The sequence below is a fragment of the Melospiza melodia genome, chromosome 23 (assembly GCF_035770615.1).
Source record: "Melospiza melodia melodia isolate bMelMel2 chromosome 23, bMelMel2.pri, whole genome shotgun sequence".
Taxonomy (NCBI): Eukaryota; Metazoa; Chordata; class Aves; order Passeriformes; family Passerellidae; genus Melospiza; species Melospiza melodia.
Window position 1 is genome coordinate 9,023,828 of NC_086216.1, and position 24,724 is coordinate 9,048,551.

Here is a 24,724-nt window from a genome sequence, read left to right on the forward strand (position 1 = left end):
CAAGCTTCAGGGTCCCAGTGGGCACCAGCTGCTCCACGTGGCACTGGGCACTCAGCCCAGGGAATTAATGCTCAGCCACCCCACCAGGGATGGTCCCCAAGGGTCCTTTGTGCCAGGGAAAGCCCTCAGCAGCCATCCTGGCCTTTAATTACCCAGATCAGAGCCTTGTGCCAGAGCAGGGGGTGCCACTGTCCCCATGCCAGAGCAGGGGGTGCCACTGTCCCTGTCCCAGAGCAGGGGGTGCCACTGTCCCCATGCCAGAGCAGGGGGTGCCACTGTCCCTGTCCCAGAGCAGGGGGTGCCACTGTCCCCGTGCCAGAGCAGGGGGTGCCACTGTCCCTGTCCCAGAGCAGGGGGTGCCACTGTCTCTGTGCCATAGCAGGGGGTGCCACTGTCCCCATGCCAGAGCAGGGGGTGCCACTGTCCCTGTGCCATAGCAGGGGGTGCCAGTGTCCCCATGCCAGAGCAGGGGGTGCCACTGTCCCCATGCCAGAGCAGGGGGTGCCAGTGTCCCCGTGCCAGAGCAGGGGGTGCCACTGTCCCCGTGCCAGAGCAGGGCGTGCCACCATCCCTGTCCCAAAGCAGGGGATGCCACCGTCCCCGTGCCAGCTCGGGGGGCTCCAGCTCCACCAGCCAGGGCTCTGTGTGTTGCAGTAGCTGTGTTGCAAATCCATGCAGTGCTTAGTGACAAAAGGGCTCTGCTCAGCCCCCCAAAGGCCCCTGCAGCTGCTCCCCAGCCCCTGCACTAAAATTCCATGTTCAGGAGCGTGGGGCTGGGGCGGGAAGCAGGAGCTGCTGTTGAGCTGCCCGCAGGGTTCGTGCCCTGTGGGCATTGCCCTGTGCCCCCTGAGCATGCAGACCTGGGCACATGCAGGTTCAGTGCCAGGGCTCGGGCAAGGCAAACAGGACTCGGAAGCAGCGGTGAGTGCCCAGGTTGTGTGGAAAGGACAGAGAGTCGTGCTCCTCCCTGCTGGCCGGGGCTGCCGAGGGTGAGGAGCCCCCTGGCTCCTGCTGAGGGCGGCCATGCACAGGGGAGGCTCCAGGGGCCAGAGGAGCAGAGTGGGGTGGGAAGGGAGCCACCAGGAGCACCCCCAGCGCTCCTCCAGCAGCAGCCTCGGCAGGGATGGGCTCCAGGGAGCTTTCCCCATGGCAGCTGGGGAGGGCGAGGAGGTCGGCAGCCCTGGCAGCCCTGCAGGAGGGACAGGCAGAGTCAGTCCGATGGAAATCCACCAGGGGTGGGTCCTGCCAGGCCCGGCTGTCCCTGCCCGTCCCAGGAGCGCTGCAAGGCGGGGATGGCATCACCCCGGCCTGGCACAGGGGTGTGTGCCTGTCCAGCTGCTCCTCCCACACACACAGGGACCACGCCGGGCTTTTAAAATACCATTTATTACAATGGAGCCTTCCAGGCTAAAATCCCCAGCCCAGGGCTCGGGGTTGGTTTCTGGTGTGGCAGATTGAGGGAGTGGGTGTGGGTTTGGGGCTTTTTTTTGCTGTAAGTTTCTGTCTAAACAAAACTGGAGAGTTAAGAACAGGGAGGAGAGGACTCTGGTCCTCTCCATGCCCTGAATTAGGACAGACCCCACTTGCAGGGGAAATCCTGCAGTGCCTGGAGGCATTTGGGGACCGGGGTCCCCTGCCCTGTGCCTGACCCTGCTGCGAGTCCAGGGGGGTGGCAGGACCCCCACGGTGGCTCCAGGTGGTGAGATGCCATCAGACACCCCAACCACATCCCAGAGCTTCTGGTTCCAAATCAAAGTGGAAGCTGGATGCGTTTCTTCTTTTATCTCCATCTTCCTCCTCCTCATGCTGACGATGCTCCAGAAAACAAAACCGATTTCCAACAGGAATTCCCCATGAGATGAAACCACAGCACAGCCCTGGTGCTGCTGTAGACGCCAGTTCCTGCTGCTGCTGCTGCTGCTGCTGCTGCTCGGGCTGCGCCGCTCCTGCCGCGGGGAGAGCAGGGCAGGGATCCCGCCCTTCCTCCGGCCCAGCGGCCGCCCCTCCGTGCGGGGCCAGAGCTGCTCCTCAGGCGCTGGGGCAGGGCATCCGCCCTTCCTCCTCCTCCTCCTCCTCCTCCTCCTGCTCCCCGTCTCCTCCGGGGCTCTCAAACCACAGCCGAGGAGGAGGAGGAGGAGGAGGAAGAGGAGGCTGTGGCTGCCGACGATGAAGGAGAGGAAGAAGGGGAGGAGGAGGCGTTCCAGAAGAGCCAGCGCCTCTTGGGCTGCCGTTTGAGGTGGAGGTAGTCTTCCTTCTCCCGCTCCTTCTTCGCCCGCTGGTAGTGATCCTCCTCCTTCAGGTACCACACCGGCGGCCAGCGGTGCTTCTCGAAGTACTCCTGGTTCTCTGCGGGCACACGGGGGCGTGAGGGCGCCGCTGGCACCTCCCCCTGTGCCACCTCCCCCTGTGCCACCTCCCCCCCCCCGGCCGGCACTCACCTCCCGACATGGCCTTCATGTCGCGGGGGAACTTGCGGCAGACGTTGTTGTAGTTGGTGCAGATGTGGTGCAGGCACCAGTCGGCCAGCTGGTAGGCGCAGTGGAACTGGGGAGGGATGGGACACCAGCTCAGGGCCACCAGAAGGGCCAGCACCAGGGCTCCACCTCATTGCTCCACGGGCATCCAAGGCCAGACATGGTTGGCCAGCTCCTGGAGCTGCCAGACCCTTCTGTGTCACCTCCTGCCCTTACAGACCCCTCTGTGTGTCACCTGGAGCACCCCTAGCCCTGTCAGACCCCTCTGTGTCACCTCCTGCCTTTCCAGACCTGCCAGACCCCTCAGTGTCACCTGGAGCACCCCCAGCACTGACAGACCACTCTGAGTGTCACCCCTAGCCCTTCCAGACCCCTCTGTGTGTCACCTCCTGCCCTGTCAGACCTCTCTGTGTGTCACCTCCTGCCCTTTCAGACCCCTCTGTGTGTCACCTGGAGCACCCCCCGCACTGCCAGACCCCTCTGTGTGTCACCTCCTGCCTTTCCAGACCCCTCTGTGTGTCACCTTGGGCACCCGCAGCCCTTCCAGACTCCTCTGTGTGTCACCTCTTTCCGTGCCAGAACCCTCTGTGTGTCACCCCAAGCCCTTCCACACCCCTCTGTGTGTCACCTGGAGCATCCCCAGCACTGCCAGACCCCTCTGTGTGTCACCTGGAGCACCTCTTACCCTGCCAGACCCCTCTGTGTGCCACCTGGAGCACCTCTTGCTCTGCCAGACCCTTCTCTGTGTGTCACCTTGGGCACCCGCAGCCCTTCCAGACTCCTCTCTGTGTCACCTCTTTCCCTTCCAGACCCCTCTGTGTGTCACCTTGAGCGCACCCAGCACTGCCAGACCCCTCTCTGTGTCACCCCAAGCCCTTCCAGACCCTGCTGTGTGTCACCTGGAGCACCTCTTGCCCTGCCACACCCTTCTCTGTGTGACCCCCTGCCCTTCCAGACCCCTCTGAGTGTCACCTGGAGCACCTCTTGCCCTGCCAGATCCCTGTGTGTGTCACCTTGGGCACCCGCAGCCCTTCCAGACTCCTCTGTGTGTCACCTCTTTCCCTGCCAGAACCCTCTGTGTGTCACCCCAAGCCCTTCCACACCCCTCTGTGTGTCACCTGGAGCATCCCCAGCACTGCCAGACCCCTCTGTGTGTCACCTGGAGCACCTCTTTCCCTGCCAGAACCCTCTGTGTGTCACCTTGAGCGCACCCAGCACTGCCAGACCCCTCTGTGTGTCACCCCCAGCCCTTCCAGACCCCTGTGTGTGTCACCTGGAGCACCTCTTACCCTGCTAGACCCCTCTCTGTGTCACCCCAAGCCCTTCCACACCCCTCTGTGTGTCACCTCGAAGACCCCAGCCCTGCCAGATCCCTCTCTATGTCACCTCCTGCCCTTCCAGACCCTTTTCTGTGTCACCTGGAGCACCCCCTGCACTGCCAGACCCCTCTGAGTGTCACCTGGAGCACCTCTTGCCCTGCCAGACCCCTGTGTGTGTCACCTTGGGCACCCGCAGCCCTTCCAGACTCCTCTGTGTGTCACCTCTTTCCCTGCCAGACCCCTCTGTGTGTCACCTTGAGCGCACCCAGCACTGCCAGACCCCTCTGTGTGTCACCCCAAGCCCTTTCAGACCCCTCTGAGTGTCACCTGGAGCACCGCTTGCTCTGTCAGACCCCTCTCTGTGTCACCCCAAGCCCTTTCAGACCCCTGTGTGTGTCACCTGGAGCACCTCTTGCTCTGCCAGACCCTTCTCTGTGTGACCCCCCTGCCCTGCCAGACCCCTCTGTGTCACCCCAAGCCTTTCCAGACCTTTGTGTGTGTCACCCCCAGCCCCGCAGCCCGGGCCCCTGCCCTACCTGAGCCAGCTCCAGGAACACGAGCACGTCCCCATCGATGTCCACCATCATCTGCGCCGCCTCCATCAGCCCGGTGACCGTGTACTGCTCTGCACAGGGGGGGGGACACACGGGCTCAGGGGGGTGGCTGGGACAGGTGACAGCCACCCTGCCACGCTGCAGCCAGCCAGACTGACCTGTGAGAGCCACCAGGTGCGGCAGGCAGAGGCGGTTGGCGAGGATGATGAGCTTCATGTCGTCCAGGTCGGGGCTGGAGCTGAACTGCCCCGTGTACAGGTACTCCAGCACCGCCCGCATGCAGCTCTTGCTGGTGTGAGGGAGTGCCACCTGCCAGACGCACACATTGTCACCTCCTGGCGCACGCTGTCGCCTCCCCAGCCGTGCCACCCTCCCGGGGCGCTCTCCTCACCTCGTTGGTGGAGCTCTCCACGAAGGGGCCGCCGAACATCGCGGCCATCCAGTCGCAGCTGGAGATGAGCAGGGGCTTGTGGGCACTGATAGCACCGTCATCCAGCACGAAGGTGACATCTGGGGACAAGCACAGGGGCGCTGCTGGCACCTGGGGCTCAGCCACAAAACGCCTCACACCGGGGAAGTGGAGGGAAGGGGACAGAGCCTGCCGTGTCCCTGAAATATCGCTCGTTTTTATCCAGCATTCCCTGAAATATCGCTCATTTTTACCCAGCATTCCCTGAAATATCGCTCATTTTTATCCAGCATTCCCTGAAATATCGCTCGTTTTTATCCAGCATTCCCTGAAATATCGTTCATTTTTATCCAGCATTCCCTAAAATATCGCTCATTTTTACCCAGCATTCCCTGAAATATTGCTCATTGTTATCCAGTGTTCCCTAAAAATCTTCCCTAAAATATCATTCAATTTTATCCAGCATTCCCCAAAAATTTTTCCCTAAAATTTCAATCATTTTTATCCAGCATTCCCTAGAAACTTTTCCCTAAAGTATCGCTCATTTTTATCCAGCATTCCCTGAAATATTGCTCATTGTTATCCAGTGTTCCCTAAAAATTTTTCCCTAAAATATCGCTCATTTTTATCCAGCATTCCCTAAAATATTGCTCAATTTTATCCAGCATTCCCCAAAAATTTTTCCGTAAATATCTCTCATTTTTATCCAGCATTCCCCAAAAATTTTCCCTGAAAATATTGCTCATTTTTATCCAGCATTCCCTAAAAATTTTTCCCTAAAATATCGCTCATTTTTATCCAGCATTCCCCAAAAATTTCCCCTAAAATATCGTTCATTTTTATCCAGCATTCCCTAGAAAGTTTTCCCTAAAATATTGCTCATTTTTATCCAGCGTTCCCTAAAATATCGCTCATTTTTATCCAGCATTCCCTAGAAATTTTTCCTTAAAATGTCGCTCATTTTCATCCAGCATTCCCCAAAAATTTTTCCCTAAAATTTCACTCATTTTTATCCAGCATTCCTTAGAAACTTTTCCCTAAAGTATCGCTCATTTTTATCCAGCATTCCCTGAAATATTGTTCATTGTTATCCAGCATTCCCTAAAAATTTTCCCTAAAACATCACTCATTTTCATCCAGCATCCCCCCAAAATTTTTCCTTAAAATGTCGCTCATTTTCATCCAGCATTCCCCAAAAATTTTTCCCTAAAATTTCACTCATTTTTATCCAGCATTCCCTAGAAACTTTTCCCTAAAGTATCGCTCATTTTTATCCAGCATTCCCTAAAATATCATTCATTTTTATCCAGCATTCCCTAAAAATTTTCCCTAAAATATTGCTCATTTTCATCCAGCATTCCCCAAAAATCTTTCCTTAAAATGTCGCTCATTTTCATCCAGCATTCCCCAAAAATTTTTCCTGAAAATATTGCTCATTTTTATCCAGCATTCCCTAAGAAATTTTGCCTTAAATATTTCTTAATTTTATCCAGCATTCCCTAAAACATCACTCATTTTTATCCAGCATTCCCTAGAAATTTTTCCTTAAAATGTCGCTCATTTTCATCCAGCATTCCCCAAAATTTTTTCCCTAAAATTTCACTCATTTTTATCCAGCATTCCCTAGAAACTTTTCCCTAAAGTATCGCTTATTTTTATCCAGCATTCCCTAAAATATCGTTCATTTTTATCCAGCATTCCCTAAAAATTTTTCCCTAAAATACTGCTCATTTTTATCCAGCATTCCCTAAAACTTTTCCCTAAAATATCTCTCATTTTTATCCAGCATTCCCTAAAATATTGCTCGTTCTTATCTTGCTCTCCACAGCTTTTCCCAGGGGGCCACCACACATCTGTCCCTACAGGGACAGCCTGACCATATTAGGATCCATCTCCATAAAACAAATCCAGCCAGAGAGGGAGGTTGGGACACTCACGTCCCCCTGGGATGTCACCTCGTCCCCCTGGGATGTCACCTCGTGCTTGTGGCTCGTGGTGCTCACTGCAAAGCTGGGGAAATCCTACTAAGGGCACTTGCTCCTCATAAATCAGGATGACCCTGTGAAATCCGGGCTGGGAGAGGAGGAAGCGGCTTTTGCAGCTCTTCCATAAATAAACAGAGCTGCTGGACCAACCGGGGAGCAGGAAGCCCTGGGGAAGGGCTCCACACTCACTTTCTCAGGGGGAAAAACGGTGATAAAAATCCCCAAAGTGTGACAAAAACCCCGGGGGAGGCACAGCCACGAGCTCCGAGCTCCCACCCACACTCTGAGCCCCCACAAAGGACCAGGCTGCTGCTCGCGGGGCCGTACCCGAGAAAGTCCCCTTGGCCAGGCATTCCTTCACGCGGTTGGTCCTCCGGACGTGGAAGGCTTTGGTGATCTCCTGGTTCATGAACGCCTCGTTGTTGAGGATGTTGGCCACCATCATGCGCAGGTCGAACACCTCGAGCAGCTCGGCGATGTGGGCAATGTGCATCAGGTCCCGCTCGTTCTCGTCCAGCTCGCCCGTGTACAGGTACTTCAGCACGGCCCGGAAAGGCCCCGGCTGGATGGACGCGTCCATCTTCACCACCACCATCAGCTTGGACTTGTAGGTCAGCGGGTCCTCGGCCATCTCCTCCTGGATGCTGGTGAAGGCCCTGCTCCACGAGGAGAGGTTCCGGCCGCGCCGCAGCCCGCGCTCGCCGTTCTCGTAGCGGTCGCCGCGCAGGATGCCGTCACTGGTGGAGGCTCTAAGGCACGGTTTGCGCTGGCCGGGTCCGGCCTCCTCGGCGCTCTCGCAGATGTCGAAGCTGGCGGCCCTGAGGAGGAAATCCCGCCCGTGGTGCCTCTCCTCCTGGTGCAGCACCCGCTCGGCCGCCGCCGTGACGGCCGCCGCCCCGAAGCCGTGCCCCGCGCCCCCGCTCTGCTGGTCCTCCTCGCTCAGGTCCATGAGGAACAGGTCGTAGAACTTGGAGGAGGAGGTGGAGAGGTAGATCTTGTGTGCGTAGATTTTGATCTTCTCTTGCAGCACCAGGATGACGTCCGCGCACAGGGGGTCCTCCAGGAGGTGGGCCGGACGCTCCTCGTTGTTGGAAGGGGGGTCCGGGACGATGATGATGGGAGGAGGGGGCTTGGGGGGCAGGAAGGGGGCTTGGAGCAGGGGCCGCTGCACGTTGCGCAGGTGGGACTTCCAGAACTGCAGGTGGCGGCGGGAGATGAGGGCGGCACGGATGGCATTGTCAAAGACGTCCTTGACGCCGAACTGGGCCACCACGCTCGTCTCGTAATAAGGGATCCCCAGCTCCTTGGCCACCTCCCTGCCCTTCTCCGGGGGAAGGATCTCGTTAGGTTTAATTGGCCTGAAATAGACAGGAGATAATTAATGGAGAGTGTTGGGAAAGATGAAACAGGAAAGCCTTATAAATATGATGGTCTGGCAAAAGATTTTGAGAATATGGAAATTATAAGTGAGATGGAAATGAAAGCAAGCTTTGAGATCCCTCAGTTACTGAACAACTGGAAAACAATGGTGTGGCTGGCTGAAGGTGATCCCCTTGTGATGGAACAACACCCTCTGCTTGCAGACAGCTCCAAGGCTCAGAGCAGACCCTACAGCTTGGCAGAAGGGCCCAAAGAGGAGATTTTAGGGTTTAAAATGTAGCACAGTATCGCAATGTAATGATTTTTATAGGCTGTATGTAAATGCTGTAGGATTTTTATATTGTACTAGACTGGTTAGTGAGAATTAGAATATTTAACACAGAAGAAGATTTATGGTATTGGAACGGGAACCTCGCTCTCTTACGCTTTTATTCTCTTACCCTTTTACGCTCTTACCCTTTTTACTCCCTTACTCTCTCACCCTCTCATCCTCTCTCCCCCTCTCTTCTCTCAGCCTGCTCTGAGCTGTGCCTGGCAGCTCCCAGCAGGGCCCCTCTGCAATAAACCACAAGTTCCAAGCCCTGGCTGCAGAGATCTCTCATCTCCACCCATCCCAACCATCCTACCCCCCAACACTCCAACAGCAGAGAGCTCCTGAGATGAGGAGGGCAGGCAGGGCACGGGGTCCCACCTGGCCAGGGGTCGCCGTGCCCGGTTGACGGCCTCCAGGTCGGCGTAGCGCAGGTCGAGCTGGCAGCCCACCAGGATGACGGGGGCGCGGGGGCAGAAGTGTTTGATCTCCGGGTACCACATGGTCTTCACATGGTGCAGGGAGTTGGGGTTGGCGATGGAGAAGCACAAAACCACGACGTCGGACCTGTGAGGGGACAAGGCAGGGGTCAAGGTCCTGTCTGGGGACTCCCTCCCTCCCTGGAGTAGTGTCTGTCCCTACCTGTTGTGGTGTGCTGTAATGTCCCATTTTGGCCTTCCAGGTCATTCCCCCAGGTGTGCCTGTGTCTCTCTCCCTTCCCCCTTGCCCCCATGCTGAGTGAGTCCTGTCAATCAGGCTGAACATTCCAGCAAGGCGTCGTGTGCTTGGTCAAGTTCAAAGGATGCCCCTGTGCCCAGAGGTCATTGGCCTGTCTGGGTGTCATCTTCCCCTGAGACCCTGCCCCTCTCACCTGGTTGGTGGCTCACCTGTACCTCCCCTCCCCCTGTCCCTGAGCTTAAAAAGGTCATGAGACCATGCGGTCTCTATTCTGTTGGAGCAGGTCCTCACGTTCAGACCTCTGTAACCATGGAATAAACCTCTGGACATTAAACCCTCCAGCAGAATCCTCTCCTTTTTCTCTTCACCATCACCTGAAGCCATTCCTCCTGAGGTAAACGGGGTTCCTAACAAGCCTGGACTTGTTCAGTGCCCAGCTGCAATCTCCAGCAAGCCAAGGTATCTCTGGGGTGACACACCGCAGTTGCTGCCTTTGGCCCGGCAGCGAGGGTCAGACTGGCCCAGGCACAATCTAACTGGGAATATTGGGAGCCTTTTTTTCCAATACCTACCTGCCGTAGGCAAAGCGCCTGTCCTTGTGGTGGTCACCAAAGGTGTCCCAGAGGCGCAAGGACACGCTGACATCATCTACCACATCCCGGGAGCGCTCCAGCACCTGGGGGAACAGAAACCATCCAGCTCCTCAATCCCTGAGCCTCACAAGGACAGCAGCAGGGCTGTCCCCACGGCGGGGAGTCAGCCACAAGCCCACCTCTTTGGGGTGCCCATGGGGTGCCCATGGGGTGTCTGTGAGCCCCCCAGCCTCCAGGGCAGCCCTCACCTCCTGGCAGACGCGGTACTGGTCGATGGCCCACACCGTGGGCACGTGGGTGGCGAGGAGCTGGTACTGGGTCAAGGTGGCGTTGCAGGCACGGGCACAGATGAGCCGGGTCTTGCCCACCGCGTTGTCCCCGACCACGACGCACTTGATGGTTTCTACGTTTGGCCTCTCATAATCCATGTCAGAATCCATTAATTGGGACCTGCGGGGGATAACGAGGGCTCGGCAAACGCGGCCAGGACCAGCCAGGGGTGTCTCCAGAGCAGCACAAAGCAGGAGGATGCTGACACTCCCTGGCAGCTCGGGGAAGCTCTGCAGCAGCTGCCCAGCCCTTCCCAGCTCGCCGTGCCCGCCAGTCCCCTTTAAAATTTCATGTTCTGGTGGCAGTGTGGCTGCTGTGCCACGTCAGACACATGGCCTGCGTTGGATTGCGCCCTCCTCCCTCCCGGCTCATGCCTGTTCATGTGAGATGAGGCTTTTTTTTTTTCCTCTCCCTTCCTCCTCTTCCTTTTCTCCATCTCCAGCGTTTGCAAGAGAAGCTTCCAGAGCCGCCTGACTGAGTGCAGACACGGGCACAGCCTGGCTCTGCTGTCTGGCAGGGCACACTGACCTGGCCCCCTTTTCCCACCCCATTCCCAAGGGGATGTTTGCTCCCAGCTAAGGGCAGCAAGAAACTCCTTAGGTTTTTAGGATTCCCAGAGGCTCAGAAGCCACAGGGATCGGGAGAGCTCCCAGGAGCTCTCCTGAGAGAGATGTCAGATTGCTATGGGTGCTGCAAAGCTGATGAGCAGCACCCAGGTGGGCCCAGGTGTGCCACCCATTCCCTGCTCAAAGCCACAGCCTAAATCAGCCTGAATTAACTCATCACAGCATGAACCTGAGGGTTTATGTGGTTTCCAGGGGGAAAAACACTGAGGCATTGAGGGATAGCAAAAAGGGAAAAAAACCTCCACATCCCAATTTCTCTGAACTTCCCAAGGCCACAGATCTTTTCCCCCTTGGGATAACAAGGAGGACAAAAAAACCCCCAACATTCCAATTTCTCTGAATTTCCCGAGGCCACAGATCTCTTCCCCCTTGGGATAGCAAGAAGGACAAAAAACCTCCACATCCCAATTTCTCTGCACTTCCCAAGGCTACAGATCTCCTTCCCCTTGGGATATCAAGGAGGAGAAAAAGCCCCACATACCAATTTCTCTGAACTTCCCAGGGGCACAGATCTCTTCCCTCTTGGGATATCAAGGAGGACAAAACCCCCACATCCCAATTTCTCTGAACTTCCCAAGGCCACAGATCTTTTCCCCCTTGGATTAACAAGAAGGACAAAAAACTCTATATCCCAATTTCTCTGAACTTCCCAATGGCAAAGATATCTTCCCTCTTGGGATATCAAGAAGGACAAAAAACTCCACATCCAAATATCTCTGAACTTCCCAAGGCCACAGATCTCCTTCCCCTTGGGATAGCAAAAAGGACAAAACCCCAACATCCCAATTTCTCTGCACTTCCTTCCCAAGGCCACAGATCTTTTTCCCCTTGGAATCACAAGAAGGACAAAAACCCCACATCCAAATATCTCTCAACTTCCTAAAGCCACAGATCTCCTTCCCCTTGGGATATCAAGGAGGACAAAAACTCCCAATTTCTCTGAACTTCCCAGGGGCACAGATCTTTTCCCCCTTGGAATAACAAGGACAAAAACCCTAAGATCCCAATTTCTCTGAACTTCCCAGGGGCACAGATCTCTTCCCCTATGGATATCAAGAAGGACAAAAAAATCCCACATCCCAATTTATCTGCATTTCCCAAGGCCACAGATCTTTCCCCCCTTGGAATAACAAGAAGGACAAAAACTCCCACATCCCAATTTCTCTGAATTTTCCAAGGCCACAGATCTTTTTCCCCTTGGAATAACAAGAAGGACAAAAAAAACCCAACATCCAAATTTCTCTCAACTTCCCAAGGCCAGGGATCTCTTCCCCCTTGGGATATCAAGAAGGACAAAAAACCCCACATCCAAATATCTCTCAATTTCCTAAAGCCACAGATCTCCTTCGCCTTGGGATATCAAGGAGGACAAAAACTCCCATATCCCAATTTCTCTCAGCTTCCTAAAGGCCACAGATCTCCTTCCCCTTCGGATGTCAAGAAGGACAAAAACCCCAACATCCCAATTTCTCTGAACTTCCCAGGGGCACAGATCTCTTCCCTCTTGGGATGTCAAGAAGGACAAAAACCCCAACATCCCAATTCCTCTGAACTTCCCAAGGCCAGGCATCTCTTCCCCCCTCGTTGCCCCCTCCTGGCAGCGGCCTCCCGAGCTGCTGTAATAAACCACACCAGCTGCTGTAATAAACCACAGCAGCGCAGCGAGCGAAAATACCCGGTAACGATGGCAACTGAGCCCCGGCACGTGGGACCGCAGCTCCCCGGACCGGCAGCCCGGCAAGGACTTCCCAATGTGAGCAGCGAGCGCCTCCCTCGCTGCGCAGCCTCCCCGGGCACACCTGGGGCAGCGGGAGGCCAAGGCAGGCGGCACAAATCCAGGGCACCTCGGGTGCCAGCGCTGCCACGCCGGGCAAAACTTCTCTGAGTGATTGTCGCCGCATTGCACGCCCCCTCCATCCTTTGGGATGCGGGGAGTTCATCGTGAAGGGCGCTGCAAAGCAGCACAGCAGGGCAGGTGGGCTCCGTGCCCATCAGCCCCTCAAAATCCATTTCCATCCCTCGCTGCTGGCACCCCCTGTGCCCTGCTCCTCGCAGGGATCAGCTGGGCTCTGTGGGAGCGGAGATCTCCGGGCTGGGGGGGTGTGTGAGTGCTCGGGGAGCTTTGCTGAGGTTATTTTTAGGGCCGGGCTGGCTGGGATGGAGGGGGAAGGCGCAGGAATGACAAGCGCAGCTGGCACTTGGGATGTTTGTCCCTCGTGGGGAGCTCAGCCCACCCCCGGCCCAGCCAGCTCTGGGAAGTCTGGTGCCTGATGGGAATTAAGGGCTAAATCCTTGTGGGATCAGTGCCTGCCGTCAGGAGGGGACGAGGGGGACGGCGGCGGGGATAAAAAGAGAATTCTCAATAAAGCAGAACCTCATTGCGGGGCTCTGCTGGCCCCACAGTGAGGAGGTCACAGCCCCTCACCCACAACACCACCCCAGGAGGGCCTGAGCCTTCTCAAGCCCCCTCCTCACCTTCCCCACCATCACTTCTCTCCAGAGAACAGCTCCAAAATCCCCCGCAGAGTAAAAATAACCCGAGATGCCGAGAGATTGGAGTTCCCCCCGAAGGAAAAGCTCTTCCCAGAGGAGCAGGGCTGCTCCAGCCCAAACCCCCCACCCAAACCACGGGCACCCAATTCACACCCACACCTCCCGAAGGAGAACCCCAAAATTGCTCCTTCCAGGCTCCCAGCCCGCGGTTGCCAAGGCAACTGCACCATCACCCCGGGAGCCGTCGCTTAGCAACCCCCAGGCTCCAAATCCTCCATCCCGCACCCCGCCAGGGGAGGAGAGCCCCCCAAACCGGGGCCAAACCGCCCCGAAACGCCGGCGATGCCCAAAAATAACGGGGGGCTCGGGGCAGCCGCGGGGTGCGGGAGGAAGCAGCGGAAGCAGCCGGGGCTGTGGAGGCCGCGGCGGGAGGCGGCGCGGGAGGAACGGGGCCCCGAGCGGGGCTGCAGCACGGCCGGGCCCGGGGGATGCGGCGGGCACCGGGGGCACCGCAAAGGGCACGGGGGGCACCGGGAGAGCAGCCGGATTGGGGGTGCGGGGAATTGAGAGGGGGCGAGGGGGTGCTCGGAGCATCTGCGGGGCATCGCAGAGGGGTCGGGATGGTCCGGAGAGGGTGCGGGCATCGGGAGGGGGCTCGGGAGGGTCCGGTGCGGGTGCGGGCATCGCAGGGGGGTCGGGAGGGTCCGGAGAGGGTGCGGGCATCGCAGAGGGGTCGGGGAACACCGGGAGAGGGTGCGGGCATTGAAAGGGGGCTCGGGAGGATCTGGAGAGGGTGCGGGCATCTCAGAGGGGTCGGGGAACACCGGGAGAAGGTGTGGGCATCGCAAAGGGGTCGGGAGGATCCGGAACGGGAGCGGGCATCGCAAGGGGGCTCAGAGATGTTCTGAGCACCCGAACCGGGGCTGTGGGGCAATGCAAAGGGGACGGGAAGCACCGGGAGAGGGTGCAGGGCACGGAGAGGAGGTCGGGGAGGACCCAGGCCAGGCATCACGAGGAGGTTGGGGGTGCTGGCAGCACCCGCATCGGGGGTGCGGGACGCGGCAAGGAGACTGGGGAGGACCTAGGCCGGGGGTGTGGGGCACCGCAAGGAGGCTCGGGAGAGCTCGGAGAGCCCGATCGGGGCTGCGGGGCTTCGCCAGGAGCCTGGGGGTGCTCGGAGCACCCGATCGGGGCTGCGGGGCATTGCGAGGAGCTTGGGGGTGCTCGGAGCACCTGGATGGGGGTGCGGGGCATCGCGGGGAGCTTAGGGGTGCGGGGCACCGCGAGGCGGACGGGAAGCACCGGGAGGGGGTGCGGGACACGGCGAGGGGCACCCGAGCCACCCGGACCGGGGTGCGGGGCGCGGCGGAGGGGCCGGGCCCTCGCTGTGCCCAGTCCGGAGCCGGGCCGGGCCGGGCCGGGCGGGATGCGCGGAGCGGAGCAGAAGCGGGGAGGGGGGGGGTTCCCCGGTACTCACACCAACACAGACGAAGCGGCGGCTCCCAGGGGCCGGGGCCGGGCTCGCCCCTCCGGACATGGCCACGGCGCGGCTGGCGCGGCTCGGCTGGGCACGGCTGCGCGGCTCAGGGCCGGGCCCGCGGGGGCCCATGGCGGCGCCTCGGCCGCCCCGAGCTCCGCATCCGCGGCCCGCTGCGCTGCGCGGAGCCCTGCGCGGAGCCGTGCGCCGATCGCGGCCCTGCGCGCACCGCCCTGCGCGCTGCAGTCGCGGCCGCCCCGCCTTTCATTCACAAAAAACAAGCGGCCCCGGCCGGGCCCCGCCCCCAGCCCCCCCCCGCGGCCGCGCATTGGCTCGCACAGACACGGGGGGGGTCCCCGGGGGGGGTACGGGCCCGTCCTGCCCCGCACGGGGACCCTCGGCTTGTCCCCGGCAGGAGGCTCCGCTGTGGCCGCCATCCTGCGCTGGGATCCCCATGCTCCCCCTAAGTCCTGCCCCTGCTTTGTCGTGTCCCCCCAAATCCTCCTTGAGACCCCGTGATATCCTCTCACCCTCCCTCGCAGGGGAGCCCTCAATTCTGCCTTCGGACCCCCCCGTGTCCCATCGTGTCCTTAATTCTCCCTGGCAGGGGACTGTGCCCCCCAGTCCTGCCTTCCATGCGACCCCATCCCGCCCCTAAATCTCCCTCTCAGGGGGCTCTGCTGTGCCCCCAGTTCTGCCTTGGGACCCCCATCCTGGCCCTAAAACCCTCCCATCCTGGCCCCCAGTCCCGCACTCCATGGATTCCTATACCTCCTCTGCATGAGCCCCCCACCCTGCCCCTGCTCCTCCTCTGTGACATCCATAGGGGGGGTGACACCCTCACTCCCCCCTAAATCTCACCTCCATCCTTCTTCTGCATCCGACCCCCCCCTAGTGCCCCCCAATCCTGATCTGGGGTAGGGGTGCACCCTCTCGAGACCTTTCCCTCTCCCCAAATTTCGGGAGGTGCCAGCTCCCAGCTGGGCCATGTGCGGTGCTGGGGGTGGAGGAGACCCCTCACAAGCCCCGCAGGCCCCCCGGAGCACCCCCGAGCAAAGCTGCTCCATCCCTGTGTGCCCTCCGAGCACAGGCCACACGCTGCACTCCTGCCTTTTTCCTTATTGCAGTCCCCTCCTCGCCCCCAGGGCATCTCCCCGAAATCTGAACCCTCGGGGCACCAAAAACCTCCGAGTCATCTTTGCAGCGCGGCCGCCGGGAAGGCGCGGGCCCGGCTCTGACCCCGCATATCCGCATCATGTGATCCTCGCTTCCATCCCCGCCGGGCCTTCCACCGCCTCTCCCTCCTCATCCCCGAGCCTTCCACCGCCTCTCTCTGCTCATCCCCGAGCCTTCCACCGCCTCTCCCTCCTCATCCCCGAGCCTTTCACCGCCTCTCTCTCCCCATCCCCGGGCCTTCCACCGCCTCTCTCTCCCCATCCCCGAGCCTTCCACCGCCTCTCTCTCCCCATCCCCGAGCCTTTCAGCCTCTTTCTCCTTGCCCATCCCTGCCGAGCCTTTCAGCCGCTTCTCCCTCCTCATCTCCGGGCCTTTCAGCCGCCTTCCTCTCCCTGCCCATCCCCGAGCCTTTCAGCCGCCTTTCTCTCCCCATCCCCGAGCCTTTCAGCCTTTCTCTCTCTCCCCATCCCCGGGCCTTTCAGCTTTTCTCTCCCTGCCCATCCCCGAGCCTTTCAGCCTTTCTCTCTCTCCCCATCCCCGGGCCTTTCAGCCTTTCTCTCTCTCCCCATCCCCGGGCCTTTCAGCTTTTCTCTCCCTGCCCATCCCCGAGCCTTTCAGCCTTTCTCTCTCTCCCCATCCCCGGGCCTTTCAGCCTTTCTCTCTCTCCCCATCCCCGGGCCTTTCAGCCGCCTCTCTCTGCTCATCCCCGGGCCTTTCAGCCTTTCTCTCTCTCCCCTTCCCCGAGCCTTTCAGCCGCCTCTCTCTCCCCATCCCCGAGCCTTTCAGCCTTTCTCTCCCTGCCCGTCCCCGAGCCTTTCAGCCGCCTTTCTCTCCCCATCCCCGAGCCTTTCAGCCTTTCTCTCTCTCCCCATCCCCGGGCCTTTCAGCCTTTCTCTCTCTCCCCATCCCCGAGCCTTTCAGCCTTTCTCTCTCTCCCCATCCCCGGGCCTTTCAGCTTTTCTCTCCCTGCCCATCCCCGAGCCTTTCAGCCTTTCTCTCTCTCCCCATCCCCGTGCCTTTCAGCCTTTCTCTCTCTCCCCATCCCCGGGCCTTTCAGCCGCCTCTCCCTGCCCAACCCCGCGCTAGGCTCGGCCCCCTGCCTGCCCTGGTCGCTGATCTCGGATCAGGCCCCGGCACTGATGCGGCGCCGCAGCGCTGGCCCGGCTCGGCACGGCTCGGCCCCCCCAGCCCGGCCCCAGCCTCACCGAACTCGCAGCACGGGGATCTGTCTCTCCATAGCAGAAGGAGATGGAGCCGCTAATGTGGGGAGGGGAAAGCCCTTTTTGGGTTTGGAGGCAGCTCCCGGAATTCCTATGGAATCGCTGCCCCGGGAGCTGCGGCAGCCGAGCCGCGGAGCCTGGAGCTTTCTGCTCCTTGGAGTGGGTCACGGGGAAGGAACACGTAAAGCTTGTTTGCCAGCCGCATGATTTGGCTTATTTGCTCTCTTGTAGCAGGTGCTTAATTGTGGCAGAAAGGGTTCCCGGCAGCTTTCCGGGCAGCCAAATTCCCGCCTGCCCCTCTGGCAGCCAGGCAAAACAAAAGCGCGATTGTCACCCGCGGGCGGAACGCTCCGGCGGCTGCCGAGCTCCACGGGCCCCGCTCCTTCCCGGGAGAAAGGGTTACCGGGGCACCGAGGAGGGCACGGCCGGGGAAAGGGCCGTCACAGCCCCTCTCCTGCCAGGGAGGAGGACAGCGAGTCTCAGCTGACCGTTCCCCAGCTGTGGCACGGCTTGGCATGGCATGGCATGGCATGGCATGGCATGGAATGGCATAGTGTGGCACAGCTGCCAGGGCCATCCCCCTCCCTCAGCGCTGTGATCCCCACCAGGGCTGTGATTAAAAGGCCTTTTGCTTCCCGCTCCCATGTCTGCAATTTCACGGAATCACAGAAATTCTAGGTTGGAAGAGACCTTTAAGATCACCGAGTCCAACCCATGTTCTAATACCTCAACTAGATCATGGCACCAAGCGCCACATCCAGTCTTTTTTTAAACACATCGAGGGATGGTGACTCCGCCACCTCCCTGGGTGGATGATTCCAGTATTTGACCACTCTTTCTGTAAAAAACTTCCTCCTTAATTCTAGCCTGTATCTCCCTTGGCACAGCTTGAGAGTGTGTCCTCAATTTAGGCCTCTTGAACCTGTCCCCAAGGAATTCCATCTGTCCAGCTCCATGATCCTGCTCTGGGGGTCACACCAAGCCCCCTTTCCATCCCACAGCATCCTCCCTCCTCCTCCTCCTCCCCAGCCAGGAATGAAGAAGCCCTCAGGATATCCAAGATATGAGGGGATGCTGCTCCAGCCCCAGTAAAATTTATGACATTCCAGTTTAAATCCAAAGGCATTTCCACCCCTCCCAGGTGCTGCCATGACCCTGCCCAGCCTCGCTGGGGACAAGATTCAGCAATCCAAACCCAAACCCAATTTTCCTTATGCTCCTTGGATGCTCTGCAACCTCTACAGCTTTCCTGGCTCTGCCCCCCAAATCCAGCATCGTTCACCTTGCAAGGGGCTGCAAGGCTGGCACAGACCAAGGCAGTGCATCCCTCACTGGACAAAGCGGATTTAGGACATGGGGACACCCCAAAAACCCCAGAGCACACATTCCCAAAGCCCCCAGCGCCAGCACCCTGCCTTTGCCTTCTCTCTGCCGTTTTCCAGCTCATCCACGGGGAACGGAGGCGTTGCTGTGGCGTGGGTGGGATGGGAGCAAAGAGCAAAGTCCCCGGAGAAAGTGACCGGGGGAGAAGCGCCAGGAGCAAGGGCGGGAGGAGGCGGCAGCAGCAGATACTTACAGGCTGTGAGCCATGGCTGTCATCTTCCCAGCAGGGCTGCCCTTCCCCGGGCTTTCCATCGCTTTCTCTTGGCAGGCTCTGCAGGGGAGAGGGCACAGGGATCCCCTGAGACCACCCCAAACACGGGCTCGCATCCTAAAGCCACCCCCTCCCCACTCGGTGTCACCTCCCCGCCCTGGGGGCAGAAAGGATTTGGGAAGGCGAGGTCTGGGCTGGCCAAGCAGCGTCCTGGTGTGGGACACAGCTGTCCCTTGTCGCCCCATTGTCCCATGTCTCGCTGCCAGCTCTGCCCTCCTCATGCCACCCTACAAATCATGGGTGGCCGGCCAAGCAGCGTCCTGGTGTGGGACACAGCTGTCCCTTGTCTCCCCGTGTCTCACTGCCAGCTCTGCCCTCCTCATGCCACCCTAAAAATCAGCCAAAACATGGAATATACACAGATCTGTCCCCTGCTCTGAAAGTTCCACAGTGACACCTCCCCTCAGCCCCAGAGGGGCTCTCCCAGCTCCCACCCCTCTCCAAGCTCCTCACCCTTGGCCTAAGAGCTGATCTGAGCTCCCTGGGCGGTGCCTGGCTCCTGGCATGGCCCGCAGGCCACCGAGTCCCCTGGCATGGTGGCTTTGGCCAAGGCTCTGGAGCGAGACAGGGCAAGGGGCTGTCCCTCCTTCCCCGTCACCGCATCCTGCACACGTCAGGGGCAGAGTCCAGCCTGGGATTTGCTCCTGGCAGAGCCAGCAGAGCGCTGGCTCCCGGCAGGGAGTGGGCTCCAGGCTCGCACCATGTGCTGGATCCATCCATGGGTTCACCAGGAGGAGCAGCAAGGGTCACCCCTCCGTTTTGCTTCTCTAAGATCCCAAATGCTGCAGTTTGGCTGCCTGGATGAGCCTACAAGGGGTCTCCAGCTCAGGACAGCTGCTCCAAGCACCCCATGGCCCATCAGCAGCCAGGGAGGGAGGTGGCAGCTCTGAAAAAATGGAATTTACAGGCTCAGCACCCAACTGGAGCTGGGAGAACTCTTCAACCAGAACTTTGCAAAAATGGGCAACCCAGTCTTGATGGGGGAACAGTGGGAACACACATTGGGATGTGCCACCACACTGGTGGGAGCAGAGCCTGGGAAACAGCTGCCACCAGAAAGAAAGGTCTAAAAACAAATGGAATTTAGAGGCTCAGTATCCAACTGGAGCCGGGAAAAATCTTCAACCAGAACTTCACAAAAATGGCAGAACCCAACCTTGATGGGGGAACAGTGGGGACAAAAGGACACATTGGGGTGTGCCACCACACTGCTGAGGAGCACAGCCTGGGAAACAGCTGCCATCAGAAGGAAAGGTCTAAAAAGAAAATGGAATTTACAGGCTCAGCACCCAACTGGAGCCAGGAGAAATCTTCAACCAGAACTTTGCAAAAATGGCAGAACCCATCCCTGGTGGGGGAACAGTGGGGACAAAAGGACACATTGGGATGTGCCACCACACTGGTGGGGAGCAGAGCCTGGGAAACAGCTGCCACGAGAAGGAAAGGTCTAAAACTAGCAAAAAAGAACATTTTTGCACCTTCCATCCCCTGCCCTGCCAAAGCAGCAGGGGCTGTCTGAAACCAGGAGTTTGGGGGGGCTCTGGAAATTCCATTGCATGCAGGAATTCTCTGCCCCGGCTGGATGCCGTGTCCCAGCCCTGGAATCAGCCACCTGACACCTGACACAGCTCACCCCGCCATCGATAGGGCTGCAGAGCCCGGGGAGCCATCGCTCAGCTCATAAATATTTACAACCACAAGGAGCCGTGTGTGCTCCTGTAAAAACGCAAACTCCTCGCACAAGCCCAGCTCCCTTCGCCCCAGCGCTGAGCTAATCAACATTTGGGGCTCTCCAGACGCATCTTTTGCAGCTAAAAACCAGGTCAGGGCGAAACTCAAGGTCTTGCAGGATTTCTGCGCCCTCCAGCTGGGATTTGCTGTATTTCCCACCCCCAAAGAGCTGCTGGGGTGGAACCACAGCCGAGGTTGTGCTTCCAGCTGTTTGCTCCCGACGCTCCAAGCAGATTTTGGGGGGCACAGCCGGCCCCACACCCTGGGAGAAGCTGCAGCTGCAGCCTGGAGCACTGACAGGCTGCTCCAGGCAGGATTCACAGTTTCCTACAGCATTAAGAGCTGCTGACGCCTCGTGAAAAAACTGTGAAAAGCTTCTATTTTGGGGAAAGTTCCTCTCATAACGGTGCGTCCTGCGGCTTCTCTGTTTCCCTTTTTCTCCTGGTTTCTCTTGCTACGGAGAGCAGAGCAGAAAATAGGCGGATAATGCTGCCAACCAGGCTGGGCTCTTCGTCAGAAAGGGAAAATAACCCTCCAAGCCACCCCCAGCCAAGGAATTCATCCTCATGCCACACCTGGGCGGGGGCCTGGGGTGAGAAGGGAGAAAATAGGACCCTCCTGGGATTTGTTTTTGGGCACAGAGCGTGACAGGGCTTGGTGGGGGTCAGATATTTCCTGATGAGGGGAAAATGCTGCTTTTGCTCGGTTTAGACCTTTCCCTCTGGTGTCAGATCTTTCCTGGACTCTCCTCCCCAGTCTGCTCCCAGCCAGAGTGGTGGCACCCGTCTCCCACTGTTCCCCCATTAAAAAATAAAAGGGATTAAAACATCAAAGAGCCAGGAGTCTGTCTCCAAGCAACTGTCTCCAAGTGGGGATGGAGAGCAGAGAAGCTGAGTGGGGAGAAAACTTCTGGAGAGAGGGAGGAGGGAGGGAAGAGCAGGAAAGGAGGAACGTGGGGGTGCCAGCGCTGAGAGCTGAGGGAGCCCCGGGGCAGGAGGATCTCCCTCTTTCCTCATCCAAGGCCGGGCTTGTGAAACAGCTCCGGGTTCCCAAAGGCACTTCCACACCCCAGGGGCCAGGGAGGCAGCGCTGCCTCTGCTGCTGCCCTGCAGGGCACAAAGGCAGGGAGGTGACACAGACCTCGGTGCTGGTGACCTGCCAGGAGAGCCCTGAGCGCCTTCATGGCCATGCTGCTGACCTGCCAGGAGCCACCAGCAGACCTGGCTGGCGGTGTGGCCCTGCTGGTGACCTGTGAGGAGCCACCAACAGCCCTGAATGCCTTTGTGGCCCTGCTGGTGACCTGTGAGGAGCCACCAACAGCCCTGAATGCCTTCGTGGCCTTGCTGCCGGTGTGTCAGGAGCCACTGAGAGCCCCGAGAGCCCTCATGGCAGTGCTGCTGACCTGCCAGGAGCCGCCAACAGCCGTGACCGAAACACGAGCAGCAACCAGGGAGAGCCGCCAGCTTCATCTCGGCTTTATCTCGCCCTTATCTCGGCTTTATCTCCCCTTCCCGTGGGAGAGCGGGGCCAAATTCCATGCTGGAAAACTCCTTGCCCGCGCTCTCTCGGTGGCTCTGCCTCTCCTCTGCCCTGAGGGCCACCAGGGCGCCCCACAGGTCCCACACCCCAATCCTGGACAACTCCAAGGGGTCGTGGGGGAAGGAGGAGCTGCCAGTGCCACCTGCATCGCCCCTGGCCACGGGGAAAAGCGTTGGGGGTGCTTGGAGAATTCCTAGGGCAGGATCCAGCCCTTCTCCCACACGTCTTGGTGTCTCCTCACACATGGCTCTGCCTGAGCAGCCTCTTCTCTGCCCTGAGGGCCACCGAGGCACCCCACAGGTCCAGCACCCCAATTCTGAACAGCTCCAGGGGGTTGTGAGGGAAGGAGAAACTGTGAGTGCCACCCACTCCGGAGGGGCTGCATCGCCCCTGGGCACCGGGGGCACTTGGAGCCGCTCCTAGGGCAGGATCCAGCCTTTCTCCCGCACATCTCGGTGTCTCCTCACACGTGGCTCTGCCTCTACTCTGCCCTGAGGGCCACCAAAGCACCCCACAGGTCCCGCACCCCAATTCTGAACAGCTCCAGGGGGTTGTGAGGGAAGGAGAAACTGTGAGTGCCACCTGCATCGCCCCTGGGCACCGGGGGCGCTTGGAGCCGCTCCTAGGGCACAGTCCGGCCTTTCTCCCGCACAATTCCTCCATTTCCCAACTCTCAGAGCCTTTGCATTTCCCCCTAAATTGCCGACAGAGAAACCCTCACCCTCTCCACGCCCCATGGGCGCCGCCAGGGCAATGGGGGATGATTGGCCCCGGGGTTACCTGAGCGCAGTGCCCGCTCTGCTCTGCTCTGTCCCACGGCTCTTCCTTCCCTCTGCTCCAGCAGCTCCTGCCCTTTCCAGGTGCAAACTAGCCCGGACTGGCAGCACCCATTTTTATACGCTCGCCCATGTGATCCAAACAAATGCCCTAGGGATGAGTTTTTGCACTGACACAACTCAAGGGGCCGGGACTAAAAACCTGTTGGACCACAATCCCAGCTCAACGGACAGGAATTTTCCACTCGGAGCCGTTCAGGCCGGCTCTGGGTGCGCCAGGGCCTCAGTCTCTCTGCTTCCCCCCTAAAAAAAATCCCATTTTTGTCCCCCAAGTCTTTCAGACTCGTTCCTAAATGTTTCCTCTGCTACAGCTGGAGAAAGCAAACCATGGGATGGTTCCACGGAGGAAGGGATGGATGGGGAGCGTGAAGGAAGTGTTTGAGGCACTGATTGCATCAGAATTCTGCAAAGCTTTTAATTTTCTCATGATCTATGGGGAAAAAAAAACAAACAAACAAACAGAAACACCCCACAGCAGCAAATGGCAGCTACTGTGAGAAATAGGGAGAATCCTTTGCTCCAGGAAAAGGAAAGTGGCCTGGGAATGGCATTTCTGCACAGGCTGGAAGGTGATTTTGGAGCTGCCTCCTGCTCTGAGAAGAAAATGCTGGAATATTGGAATACCTGATGCTTGTGGGTCTTCTTAGTAGCCCAAGGAGCATTTTTATTGCTCAGAAATAATTTTGCTTGGGAATAGCAGAATAAATCCTTGTTTTCCAGAGCTTTGGCTCGCTGGTGAGGAAGGATTTGAGGTTTTAATGGCTTCAGTGGTGACTTAAAAATTTTGCCCAGCCTGAAACTGGGAGCGAAAAAAAAAACCCACAGGACTGGGGACACCGGGACAAAGTGTCACCTCCCCGTCCCTGCAGGGAAGGAATCAGGTGCCAGGTGAGCCCGAGTGACCAGAAATGCCCTGGAAAAAGAGAGGGTGAGCTCTGAAATGGGTGAGTCAATGGGAACCGAGGCAGCAGCGGGGAAATGGCCACGGGCCACGGAAAGGAGGCACGAGAGTGACTCAGTGGGAAAGGAGGGGAGCGATGGGATGATGGGGCAGCACCAAATGGGATAATGGGGCAGGAGGGGCCCCTCGAACGCGATCCTCTCGCTGCAGAGCCCTGGCACGGGAGCCAGAGCTGGAGCTGATCCCGGTGGGTTTGATAAGAGCAGGAACGTGCAGCTCGGCACACACGGGGCCAGCACCTCCACCCTGAGGTGCTGCGGGGCTCTCCGGCACCTCCAGGGTGTTCTGCAGGCACAGCTTTGCTACGGCTCAGCTTAGGGAGGGATCTCGGGAGGATTTTTCTGCCTAATTTGGTGGGAGGCACTAAAAGGCGGCTCTTCGGCAGGGTCACAGAGCAAGGGAAGCGTTGCCAGTCCGGAGGATCTTCACATGGTCCCGGTCTCGCCCAAATTGTTCCCAAATGATCACCTTGGGGGGATCCCAGCCCTCACTGCCTCCAGGCTCAGCCCTGGCACTGGGGGTGCTGGTGTTGGAAGGAGGGGTAGGTGGAAAAGGGGGGGGCCTTGCTGGCTGGTTTGGGGTCCCCAAGTTGTTTTCTGTCACTTTACAGCTTAGGGGGTTTTTGGGGTGTAGATGCAGCAGGTGTGACTTTGCTGGTGTGAGGAACTGTAAATAGGGGAGATTTTGGGGTCCCCTTCAGAGCCAGGGGGACAAAGGGCTGTGAAAAAACACTTGGGCAGGGGAGAAGCTGGAAAATGTCCTGGAAAAGAAAGATGGAAAATATTGTGGAAAAGGTGCTCACGCTGAAGGATTCCCCCCAAATATGGGAAGCGCCCTCACCTCCTTCCAGCCCCCAAACTGGTTTTGGGGCATCATGAGGGGGCTCAGGGATTCCCAGGAAAGCACCAGGGCTGGGACTCAGCTGAGAGCTCGTTAAAGCTCCACCAGCCCCTGCTGCAAACCAGTTAAACCCATTTAG

At 58.7% G+C, this 24,724-nt stretch overlaps 1 protein-coding gene across 5 annotated transcripts; it reads right to left on the bottom strand.

Moving 5' to 3' along the window:
• Positions 1 to 1,367: 1,367 nt before the first annotated feature.
• Positions 1,368 to 22,850, bottom strand: RHOBTB2 (Rho related BTB domain containing 2). 5 transcript variants are annotated; one of them, XM_063175339.1, is made up of 11 exons: positions 19,132 to 19,239; positions 18,601 to 18,678; positions 9,951 to 10,152; positions 9,682 to 9,785; positions 8,813 to 8,998; positions 7,069 to 8,099; positions 4,739 to 4,857; positions 4,506 to 4,656; positions 4,330 to 4,418; positions 2,439 to 2,544; positions 1,368 to 2,346 (listed from the first exon to the last, which is right to left on the bottom strand). In XM_063175339.1, exons 1-11 carry the CDS (start codon positions 19,182 to 19,184, stop codon positions 2,108 to 2,110), a joined length of 2,358 nt encoding a protein of 785 aa, XP_063031409.1. In that variant the 5' UTR covers positions 19,185 to 19,239; the 3' UTR covers positions 1,368 to 2,107. The 5 variants fall into 5 exon arrangements, with proteins under 5 accessions (XP_063031409.1, XP_063031408.1, XP_063031407.1 ...); XM_063175338.1 differs by lacking the exon at positions 19,132 to 19,239 and adding an exon at positions 22,729 to 22,850 and having other exon boundaries at positions 4,330 to 4,656; XM_063175337.1 differs by having other exon boundaries at positions 4,330 to 4,656; positions 19,132 to 19,242.
• Positions 22,851 to 24,724: the final 1,874 nt, after the last annotated feature.